Source organism: Ixodes scapularis, unplaced genomic scaffold (assembly GCF_016920785.2).
Source record: "Ixodes scapularis isolate PalLabHiFi unplaced genomic scaffold, ASM1692078v2 PGA_scaffold4__175_contigs__length_147842914, whole genome shotgun sequence".
NCBI lineage: Eukaryota > Metazoa > Arthropoda > Arachnida > Ixodida > Ixodidae > Ixodes > Ixodes scapularis.
In genome coordinates, this window is record NW_024609879.1 from 114,465,537 (window position 1) to 114,477,953 (window position 12,417).

At 45.8% G+C, this 12,417-nt stretch overlaps 1 protein-coding gene across 2 annotated transcripts in view; it reads right to left on the reverse strand.

Annotated features, from left to right (window-relative positions):
• LOC115309242 (serine/threonine-protein kinase D3) overlaps positions 1-12,417 on the reverse strand; it is a 200,447-nt gene that overhangs the window by 46,368 nt on the left and 141,662 nt on the right. For both annotated transcript variants that reach the window (XM_040218016.3, XM_029967432.2), the window contains one exon: positions 8,020-8,175. In XM_040218016.3, coding sequence (XP_040073950.1) covers positions 8,020-8,175 — 156 coding nt within the window. The remainder of the gene's footprint in view (positions 1-8,019; positions 8,176-12,417) is intronic.

Consider the following 12,417-nt stretch of genomic DNA (forward strand, 5'->3'; position numbering starts at 1 on the left):
GGCGTTCGATCGGTTTACTACCAGCGTGCAAGGGGTGGCGAGGCAGTTTGCCAGGTCGCTTCAAGGTTTTTCTGAGCCTCAACATCCTGCTCACCCCTCGCCAATTCGAACTGAATGAGTCTTGTAAAACAGTGTGTTCGTGTGATCACTACTGCAGGTTAAAGGGACACTGACAGGGTATTTATGCTCGCCGAGGTTTTTAGTTGTACGTGACATATGAGAGCTCAACTACCCAGAACAGAATTTACGGCTCGAAGTTCGGTTTCTTTCCGCCCGAAAACCGCCGATCAAGAACTGGCCGGTTCGAGTCTCGCTCACTCTCTTTTCCGTGGTCACGGGCCGTTTTCTAAGGTATCGATGCGACCACCAAATTTAATCAAAGTCGTGGGTCACTGAAGGCACACACTCAATATTAAAAATAAAAAAAAATATGAAACCCATTTTTTGTGGCTTCTAAAAAGCTGCAAATACGTTGATTGAAAAAAAAGTTCCACAGACAACCGGAAGCAATCTGTGCGTGCGTCGTTTCGCCAACGAGGTAGAGGGGCTTAGAGTGATAAACCGGAAGTTCGGAAGTGGCACCCCCCCGGTTGCCGCCATGTTTTACGCAAATGTGACCACTCGTCACGTGACCTGACAAGAGCCGTGACGTCGCAGGTAAGATGGCAGCGCCCAGAGCTGGCGGATGCGAGTTTGTTCGGTGCGGCGGCAGCCGTGATGTGCAGCGGTTTTCCGACGATTTCGGGCTTTTTCGTGCTCGCTGACGCAGGTATAATGTGAAAATATGAAAGAATGAGACTTTATACCCTTTTTGCGCAAGATCGCTCTGGATCATCTGGATATTAACACCTGTGAGACAGCCGTATCCCCGTACCGGTGCTCGGTTTGGGATCTGTTCGAGGATCGATAGAACTTTGAGTGCTTTTAGCATAAAATTTTCGCATTCTCTTAGCTTTGTTTTGAACGTTGGAATGTTTAAGAATCGACGCGAAAGGTATACGTCGCGTTAGGGACTAGGAGAAGCTGTTTCAGGCCTGCGTCACCGAATAACCATAGCAACCTTTAGTGAGGAAGTTCCTGCGATCCTGCCCTTTGTGCTAATCGACGATTCTACATTCAATCGTTTTTCTTCCTTTTATGGTGAGTGCGAAGTGCACACTTATTTTCAGCTACGAGGATGACGTTTTATTGAGTGTGGGGATGAATAAATCGTTGCAGGCACCTGCTTCAAAGCTATTCGACTTGCAATAACAACAACTGTTTTTGTGTCTGCATAGATTAACTGCACCTTTTTCTCTTTCGTAGGATTTATTGCAGCAATACTTTTTTCATCAAAACTGCATTGTATTAGTCAGTCAATTATTTACTTGGTCTAATTACCTGGATAAGATGATTCATATTTGTGTTCACCCCTTGCCTGAAGAGCAGTCTTGTTGAAAAATGTTGACCATTCCTTTCGGTCTCTTCAATAGCCTTCTTTGAAAAGTGTGGGTTGCCTATACTTCGTATCATTGTAACCTGGAAAAGGGCAACCGCCACAGCCCCCTCGAGCCAATCAGAGAGACAAAGCGAAGGTGTGTGACAAATCTGTGCAAACGAGCACTCTGAATGACATGTTGTCATGTGCCTTTCTCCAACGTACATATTGGCTCACCGAGACTGTAGCCTTTGCTGTTTGCCAAATTGTGATGAAATGAATTACAGTAGCTACTACTCTAATTACCCCAGGCTTTCATACTTTGGACACTAGTTCGACAAGAATGTTATGTCCGCCATCACTGTGAACTCGGCTCAGCGCCTATTGGACTTGAATGCTACATTAGCATTCGACGTGAGCTGGGGCCCATTTGTGTGCTTTACGCCGAAACAAAATGGTGACAGTTGTGTTGCTTGATGGGGTTCTGCAAAAGGGTCTTGTGTCATACGTATAGGAAGTGTCCTGCTATATAACATTGCATCAACACATACGATTAAAGTATATGCTCAGAGGTGTGTTCAGGAGAAGTGGAATGAGTGCAGCCCAATGCAACAAGTCTGCCAGTCTGTTATGTCCCATTAATTAATATTGAAGGGTCAGAGATGCGAGTGTCCTCAAAAGGACCTGCGGGTGTGGTGAACACAATTCTTGGTGTATAAACTCTGGAGGCGTAAAGGCGAGCGGAAATAGGTTTATCTGGTTAGTGTATGAAATATGTTTATTTCCCCTGGATTACATAATTATTGACTATTAGTTAATGGTTCCAGAATGAGTTCTTTCTGCGACAGTCTCCTGTCAGGCGTTCAGTCGTAATACCTGTGGACCTTGATGTGGGATGACGCTCCTGGCATGTCGGTGTTTAGTTTGGTCGAGTAGCAAGTCTGAACGACTGATGCCGTCTTGCAATCATACGTAATGTACGCCCACTGACATCCGATGCACTGAAGCTGCAGGGCTGGCTTCTAATCCGCAAAATGTTCCTGGTAGTTTTCTGCATCAATGCAGCAAGCTCGGGCATGTATGGCTTATGTGGCTGTGCCTTTTGCTGTACCGTTGACTTGGTACCTAACAACAATGTTTGTTTGCTATCCAAGCCATTTCACTTCCATTTCGTAATGGAGATTTATTCTGCATCCCATGACCACTGCAACTTGTGCAAGTCTTGTGTGGCAAAGTGAAGTCTCGTGATGCTTGCGGTCCACTTTTGAGAGCAACCAACCATTCTATTTGTTAAGGTCACTGAGCGGCATTCTCCCTCAAAGTTGAAAATTGTGTGCTTCGTGGCGTGTACACAAATAATTAGTGGCAGCAAATTATTAGGTATTATCCTTGGACGACCACCGACACCAGATCAACTCTCCTTGCATCGCCGCTCACCTGCTTTGTCGTGCTTACCTCCCGTCCAGATGAAGTAGATCACGAGCTTCGGGGTAATGTCGGCACCAGGGACAAAGACCGCCGAAGATAATCCTCAATCTTCCCCGGACGCTCATCGAGACGTGGTCGAGGGTCGTTCGGCACGAACCCTTGCAGGCCAATTCATTGGTACGGGCACCTCCAGCAGACACGGTTGGCCTCGTGCAGTGGTAGCAGAGTGGTTTTCGGTCGGCCATTCGCAGTATCTCCGCTTTCCTCTGTGTACTTTGTTCAGCGCGGACCTACACTGGTTCTTCCCGACGTCGGGAATGCTTCGGCGTCGGGGTGTCTCGTTGAATTGGCCGGTGGTGGTCGTTGTGACTTTGTGGCATAAGTCGCCCTCGTTTCGTCAGATGCCGCTTCGCTCAAAGAGGTCTCCAGTTGAGATGCCTGTCGAACTTCTGAAACAATCTCGCTGGCGTCGAAGTTGCAGCTGGACGACTCGAGTGTCGCGACGCTGGGGAGTTGTTGATAGTGACATGCTTGGGCCTGCAGTGTACATTCAATGTTGGAAGCTTCATTGATATGAACCCTTCTACTGTTGTCGTGGGGTTGCGGACAAGGCTACTGAAGGTGTTGTTCCTCACATGAGGAACATGGGATTCTTAGCTTCTTGTCTTCTGTAGCATCTGCACGGTTGGCGTGGGTGCTCGATCAGAAGCAAAACATCCTCCACGACGGTGGTGACGCTCTTGTTGGGGCCGTGTCCTGGACAGAATCAGGAAATTGGCTCTCTCTCGCCAATGTTGGCTGATGAACATGCACTTCAGCTCGATCTTGCAAACTTCCCACGGCGTTAAGGAGGATTCGTGGTTCTCAAACCAGTGCCTCGCAGTTTCTTCCACGAGAAGTATAGGTTCTGCAGGAGCTGGTTGTCCATCTACCCACTGTGGCGGGCAACACGGTCATATTGTTCAATCCAGCCCTCGACGTGTTATGCACCTTGCGTGAAAGGGCATCAAAGTGTGAGTTGCGACGGGCATGCAAACAATGGCGGGAGCGGATGTGGTTTGCTGCTACAGGTTTGTCATTGTTGGCTTAGCCAGCTTTGGTTTTTTCTGGCAAAAGACCTAATTGCTATGGTTCTTGCTGGTAGCAGCGACTGGCTTGGATTTCAAGTTCTTCGTGGTGTATTTCCGAGTTTCGTCCTTGTGGTACTCGCTCGTCTTGCGGTTTTTCTGCTGGGCTCGGGATAGGACTTGGTTCACGACTCGCCGGGGGTTTAAGACTCGGGATAATGTGCCACTCACGTCTTGTTATCGGGCAACTCGGCTGAGGAGCCGCCAGGGTACACACAGAGTGAAGGGCTATGGGTAAAGTGTGCAGCACCTCCACCAGAACATACAATGACAGCTGAGCATGGCCCAGAACTTTCCAGAGTATTAAATATTGATAGAAAATAGGACTGGTGGAAGCATCCGTGACAATATAACAAAACAGACAGAAAGGGTCTATCCTGACCACTAAAGAAGCTGCACTGCTTTAGTGGCATTCCGTCCGAATAAATCCTCTCTGGCGACTGCCGTGGACGAGCTGAACTGAAATCGATGCGAGACCACTTTTCTGGTAATGAGCTGCTGCAGACTGTCTTCGCAAAGCGGCGTGAATGGGTGGACTGGGTCGGTAACTCGCGCGATGATATGTCCATACAGCTTGCAATTCACGTAACGAGTGTTGATGAAACTTTGGTGTCGACGAAACGTGCGACAGACCAGCGGAATCAATACCAACTGCAACACCTGTGCTCCGTGAAGGTGCACGTCTACGCCAGAACAATTTAGTAGGCAGCACAGCATCACCTAAAGCACGGCACAGGAACTACCAGCTTGAAAGCAGCTCTTCGGCGCGCCGCACACCTGTGCTCCGTGAAAGTGCACGTCTACGCCGGAACAATTTGGGAAGCAGCAAAGCATCATTTAGCACGGCACGGCAACTACCAGCTTCAAGGCAGCTCTCCGAGGCACCGCACAACCAAAGTGAGCCTTCGGGCATTTGAACGAAGCGGCACCACGATTGCACACTGCCAAGCACGACTCACGCAATTTCCGTCGCTAAACTGTGTATCCAAATATATTGCACACGCTTTATTGCAGATCTCGACGGTTCCGATGGTCAATGAGAGCACAGAAACGTCGCCTTAAATTTTATCCTTGCGGTATCCGAATCAATCCGAGGTGGGAGCAACGTAGGGCAGATTGTCTCCTCCGTGGCAATATCGCCGTCGGTCACCAGCAAAATGCACACCGTTCCTCCGTATTTTCACCTTGTACCTACGTCAGACACCACGCTGAACACTGAAGTCGCTGTCGAACGGCCTCATATCACGGCGTCCGCGTCTGAAATCAACTCGCCGAGACGAACGACAATCAACAAAGCATCCGACAAGCTCCGGCCCAGCTGGGGCCAGCCGCTGCATGGGCGCTGCCATCTTTCCTGTGACGTCACGGATTTGGTTTGGTCATGTGACGAGTGGTCAAATTTGCGTACAATGGCAGCCACCTTATGGGGGTCACTTTCGAGTGCAGACCGGAACCCCGGTCTATCGCTCTAAGCCCCTCTACCTCGTTGCGTTTCGCGTATCGTGGGACTCGCAGGGACGGCGATGGCAGCGGACGACGGGCGTGGGATCTCTATTTCAGAACTGTCGTTCGCGGTACCGGCGAATTTTGTCTGCCTTTAAAAGAGAAATTTGGGACTGATCAAAAGAACTGGTATTCATCCCGTACGACACGCCCGATCACCAAGCCGATTTGCATGAAGACGTCGCCGAGCCGTCGCTCCCTTCTCGTGGCTGAAGACATCGCTCGCGCAAACGTCAAGCACGACGTGTCTACTTCGAGTTGAGTATGCACGCGTACGATTTCTTTACTACGTGAGAATGTCGCCAATGCGCGGTGCATCCCGACTTCGACCCGGGAGTGCTTTTGCTAGAGGAAAATCGGCAGCAAACTTTCCAACTTACAGTTTATCGGCTGAATTATTACTAAGGAAAGAGATTCCCCAATTTCGGTAAGCCCCAGTAGCTCAGTGGGAAAGACGTCCCCTTCACACGCGGTAGGACCGGCTTCGATCCCCAGTGAAACCCTTTTTTTTTTTTTTTCTTTTTTTTAAATATTTTTTGATGTCTACATTTCTTTTTCTTTTTAAACAATTATCACTGAAGAAACAAAAAATAAGAAACAAATGTTGTGGACGACACGTCGCTGAATTAAATGGTACGGGATTTCCTTTTTGACACCTGCGAACTCAATGTAATCACTTTCCACAAAATGCAAGGAGCATATAAATCAGGTAGCGTCCGCTTTCCGAGGTGCCCGTAAATGGTCTACAGGAATTGCAGCCAGCCATTGGTCCCGATCCCTTTGATCTTTCGGACACTCTGTCGCACAATGCCACTTCTGTTTCGGACGCAGGGCATGTGAGCCAGCTCTTCACGCAACATCTTGGGTGTATTCTTTTCGGAGCCGATCAAAATTCACCACGGGCACTCACTACTCATCTCCAACTCCTCAATGTACAAAACAACTCATCTTGGAGTACAGAACAACGAGTGGAACATACATAACTGCAAAAGAATCGCTCGGTGAACAGTTCCGGTACGCCGCATGTCGTCTGCTACGGGAAGGAGGAAAAAAAAAAAAAAAGAACACGGTCGCGTGTAGCCACGTGACTTCCGCCACTCACACTCTTCTCTCCACTTCTCCGACCTCCGTCGGGTTTCGGTTTCGAGCAGTTGCGTCTTTTGGCTTTATTAAAAAAATACGCTACTCTGTCGCAAAATATTATTTGAGTAGTCCTCCGACACCATAATAAAGCGCCTGGCAAAAAATTTAAAAAACATTTTGGGGGGTGTCAGTGTCCCTTTAAAGACGCCCGCCCGCCCGCCGCCGCCGCTGCCGCCCTCCCCCTCTTCCCCTTCCCCTTCCCCCTTCCCTTCCTTCCTTCCTTCCTTCCTTCCTTCCTTCCTTCCTTCCTTCCTTCCCCCTTCCCCCTTCCCCCCCCCCCCCCCCCCCCCCCAATTACTGATCTATGGTCACACGTCACTCTGCACTGGCAAATATTCCAGCACATCCGGGACACTCGTCGTCTCATTTAATTGCCTGACCAGCTTCGCAGAATCTAGATATCACACCCTAACTTTTCTAAACTTGATTTTTGTGAAAACCGGTGAGTCGTGAAAACATTATTTGAAACAAACTGTGAAAGAACTTGAAAACCGGACTTCGAACTTTGAAAACTTGGGCTAGAAAGTAAATCAAAATCTTCGAAGTTTTTTTTTTTTTTTTTTTTTCAAGTTTAGCGTCAAAAGAGAATGGAAACCTTCAAACTTTTCTAACTTTATGCACAAAGAAATTCGAAATCTTTGAATTGTTCAAACTTCATGTCTATAAAATTCGAAGCGTTCGAAGTTTTCGAATTTTATTTCCAAAGAATTTTGAAATCTTTGAATTTATCGAATCTGAAGCAAAAATATTCGAAATATTCGAATCCGAAATTTTAGAAACCGTGAAAGCTTTGAACTTTTCGAATTTGAAACTCCACTGTGATCGAAAGTTGTGAATTTTTCGAATTTGAACCTCGGTCGGTACGAAAATATTGAAATTTTTCAAAATCAAACCTTAGTGCGCTTCGCAAATATCGAAACCTTTCGAAATCGAACGTGGGGTGGTTCGCGACATCCCTAAATATGTGCCTTTATGTGCTGGTGCCTACTAGCAATATTGATGCATATTATATCATGTTTTCTATGTTATATAATACCTTCTAAATGTTTAAGGTAACCCAAATAAAAAAATAAATTAAAACAATATTTGTCTAACTACACCGTGACTTCACAGGAACCATGAAACTATTTGAAATTTTTCCTTACATGACGTCCCCCAAAATTACTGTTTTTAATGATGGCAAACTTTTACTTCGAAACGTGCGTCAGTTTTCTAAGCTTCACGTCTTAACTTCTGTCTAAAAATCCAAGAAAACCAAGTCGAGTTTCCTCTTTTGATTATGCTTGGAAGGCTAAAAGAGGAGGGTGACACACTCTCAGAAACTTAGTTTGTTCCATGGTTGCTTCTGACGCCGGCAACTCAAGACTCTCTCACTGATCTCAGTCACGCCGGGGAACCCACCTTCTTGTGGACAAAGTTGCAAGCCATGTCCTTGAGCGACTTGAGGTTCATCTCGCTCGTCTCGACCGTCACTGTGTCCCGGACCACGCCCGCCTGCATCAGGAAGGTCACTTCCGCAGGCACGTTCAGCACCGGCAGCTCCATCACGCTGAAAGACTGCGCGGAACAGAAAAAGAAAAAAAATACAAACACCATTAATTTTAAGAATGTCAGTCAGATTTCCTGGACTATAGCCAGTGGACATTTCCCCGGCTAGCACAGTTCTTTGGGTGAAAAGCTTGTTCTTTTTTTTTTTTTGTCTGTGAACTTACGGCCTTAAAAAGCTCAAAAAAGCCAAGGTTAAGCAAAACTTGACTTTCATTGGCCAGAGTCTGGGTATCTTGGCCCCACACTGCCAAGCAAGTACCAAAGTAAGGCTTCACTGCTGGTAGTTTGGATGTCATCTGGCATCTTAGGGGCTAAATCGCCAAACAAGTGCCCGAGTTAAGCTTCAATTCTGGTTGTTTGGCTTTCATGTGGCAACCTTGGGCTTAAATTTCTGAACAAGTGCCAGATTTAGGCTTGACTGCTGGTTCCGTGGCCTCTTTGGCACAAGTCTGGCATTTTGGCAATTATATGGCGAGTCAAAGAAAAGCCATAGAGATGCCAAAAAAAGAGCACTCTGGCACGGACTATAATGCCTTAGGCTCAAGTTGGGCCCTTAGGATTGCCAGGCTTGAGCAAAGTTAAACGTTTCTCTGGTGTTCTTACCTGGCACGTTTAGAAGTTGAAATTGTACGTGCTGTGGACTGTCTAAGGGTGCAGACTATAAAAGGCTTTGTTTTTATCAGGCTATACGAGATAACGACCAGGAACACACAGCCCATTACCATCTGCAAGTCAGCTCTATTAGGCCTTAAATATGTTCCTATCAAATGCAAAGCTTGTTAGAAAGTAAAATCCGGTCGATGACTGCTTACACAGAAGGGAATGTTCACACACAAAGACGTTAGTCCGCATTAGAATGGCACCCAATGTCTCCACTGTGGTAAGAAATTTTAATCCCTGCAGTACGACTCGCAGTAGCAATTCTATGAACGCAAACTGATACAACATCCATCTATGCTAAACCGGCAGGACAGACGTTAGCTCACACTGTCTCAATCCATAGTGCAATCTATTGTTACATGTGCCGCTGATCTGTGGTACTATTCTCACGTTATTCATTCAGGGGTGGTCCAGCCAGTTCAAAGCAGAAAAAAAAAATCTCGTTTTGGATCAGTGCATTTGGAGCAATTTGGTGCAGTTCCCTATAAGTGATGCCAGCATGCAATCGCGTGATCAGTTGCGTGATATCCATTAAAACCCAACGTTAGCAGTTACACTGCAGTAGCCAAATTGCCTTTTGACAGCTTTGAAGCCGTGGTACAAACTTAGTCAAAATCGTGTTTTGTTTTCTTTAGTGATAGTGGACAAAGGTTAGCAGGATTGATGTGACCGTGCTAACTACCACCATTGACAAATCGATGCAGAGTGCCAATTTAACTCTTTAGATCAGGGTTCTCCAAACATTTTGGCTATGGAGCTGGATTGGGGACCTGTCGTGGTCTTGAGTGCCACAAAAAAGATGAGACAACATAAATGAGGAAATGTTAAAAGGAAGCTAAAGAGGTTCTTGAAAAAAATAAAATTAGTTAGAGGTGAATTCTAGAGTATTTTTATCCCGTGAATCTGAATATCATGTTCGTTTTTACCGAAGATGTAACCATGTAACTTAACGCAAGAAAACACGAAAACCCTCTGACCAGTCGTTATGCCATACGCAGATCTTTCGGCCCCCAAGCACGTGTCGCTCGTGTGGACAGCACGTGCAATTGCAAGCTTGCCATGTATATTCCCTCAAACTGATAACAGTCACGACATCTTTTTTAAATTTTTTTTTAATATAGCAAGAGAAGCATATATAGCTTTGATAGGCGCTGAAGCAGAGATTCCAAAAACTCTCTATCTGAAGTCACGCTCCGGGAAGGAGGGACTTCAACGGTACTTCAAAAATTGTTTCTTGTAGCCTCCATGCACCAAATTTAAAAATAATCTCGATATTCGTGATCCTGAAGGCCAAATGAAGACGATTTAAGTGTTTTTTTTTTTTCTCAAATACAGAACCACTTAAAGGGATACTTCAACAATATTTGAAATATTCCCGTCGTGTTCAAAAATAGGTTGAATATGATCCACAATATCTGTAAATGCCCATCGCATGTTTGTATTTTGAGCCTGGTGGCTGCATTTTTCGTTATAAACGGCCCACTCTGGCAAGCGCTCGGAGAAGGCCCAGCGGAGACCACGTGACATCCAACGCAATCGTGACGTAGGTCGTCTCAAGACGAGCAAAGCTACGGCGAGGCTGACGTCGAGAGGATGGCCTAGTCGTCCCAGCCACCGAAGCGGCTGCTTTGTACGAATTTTGAGTGACGGGTTAATCTTCTGTAATCTTGTAGGGGGACAATAGCGACTTCTGCGACACACAAAAGGCATTCTCGGGAAGAGGGGAGTTCCTCCTGCCCCTCTTTTCTCGTCGTGGCCGGAGGCGAGACAGCCTCCGTCACTAGCTGTCAAGGTTCCTAGACGGGCATTACAAGCGAGGCGTTAGTGACATCCACCAGGTGCTCTTTGCTAATCGTTTAATTTTTTTTTTTAATTCCTTTTCGTGACTTTTTTAACAAGATATCGGTATGTTTGATGTGATGCTGCTTTTTTGAACACATATAGACCAAAAAATGAACGCCACTATTTCGTTGTAGTATCCCTTTAAGTTTCATTTTAAATATATATGCCTGAATAAGCACTTAAATACAAAATTGTAAACTAGAGCAAAAATTTAAAACAAAGAAAGGTAGATGATTACATACCATACTTTATTTTAAATGAAATACGTTGATAATTATGACATCACAAAATAATCGTGACCCAGAGAACTCACCAGGCATAAGTAGAAGTTAATGAACTTTGACATATTAACACAGGACAGAACAAATCAAAATCAAATTTGGGGGCTTTACGTGCCAAACCAACGACGGGCATCTGGCACGCCCCAGCTTAGGACTGAGGATTAATTTCGACCACCTGGGGATCTTTTGAAGTGCAATTGAAAGCTCGGTTACATGGCACCTCCTCTGCAATAAGCCTCCGTCAGATTGCGGGCACCTCGGCCGGGATTCGAACCCGTCACACGGGGATCCGTAGGCACAGCACAGAACACTAATGAGAATGATAGATCTGACAATCACAATATGCAAAAGTTATGACACAGATCATATAGTTGCACAGACATGAAACAAGGAACTATGAATAATAATGCTGGTGATCAAAATGGCACAAATAAACCACCCCTGAGTATTGTGCAACACAGCCAGTGACCCTTATTTTACCTAGTCTGCTATTGCCGCAAAAATTGTTGCAATGACCAGTATTAGCTGGGCAGACACCAAAATGGCCATATAAACATCCGTTTCTCCCCATGAGAGTCCTTGACGTCAAGAGAAGAAAGAAAAAACCCTGCTCGCTAGTAATTGAGAGCTTGCTCAAGCTATACCTGTTCGAGGTTTATGGAAAGCAGAGAAGGGGAGTGTGCGTCGTATGGAAAACAAATATCCGGACAAACCCAGCAATCTTCAGACAGGACAGCTCGTATCTGCTTTTACTAATGCTGCCAAGAATTCCAAGTGTTACGCAAAGCCGAAACATCATACGATTATCAGAAATGAAATATGGATGCAAATGTTTGCGTGCATGACTGGAACCCGTCTTCACCTCCAAATGCTCCGCGCTAAAAAAAGAGAAGAAAAGAAAAACCTATTCTTAGAATTCTTGCATGCCCATGCTGGAATCCTTAGATTTGATAATCGTCGTACAAAATCTTCAAAAGCAGAAGCGCAGTTGTAAATAAAACTTCCCCTCAACTAATCCTATCTGTGCTATTGGTGTGTTTCTTGCGTGCTGCAGAGCTTGAATTAAAAAAGAAACGTAGGCAGAAAGGTTTAGTCACGGTAGGAAGGGCGTATTTAAAAGGGGGCAGATAATTGATGACACTGTGTAGGGATTTTTCTTCCTAGTAAGCCTCGAGGCAAAGCTTCTTTAATGCTCAGCTCAACATCTGAACCTAAGGCAAGCTTAAGTCTTGAAGCTTCAAATTAAGTTACGTCCTTTCAGAAGTTCCTGAGGCAGGTATCATACAAAAGATTTCTACAAATACTGTAGAAACATTACATATCTATACACCTTTCCAAAAAACACTCGACCCCAGGGGACACAAACCGTTTTCGAGCCTAGTCACTGAGTTTGAGGCTAGACTCTCACCGGCGTCCCTCCTAACCCTAACCGAGTGGACTGTGATTTCAATAGGCGCAGCCTGCGTAG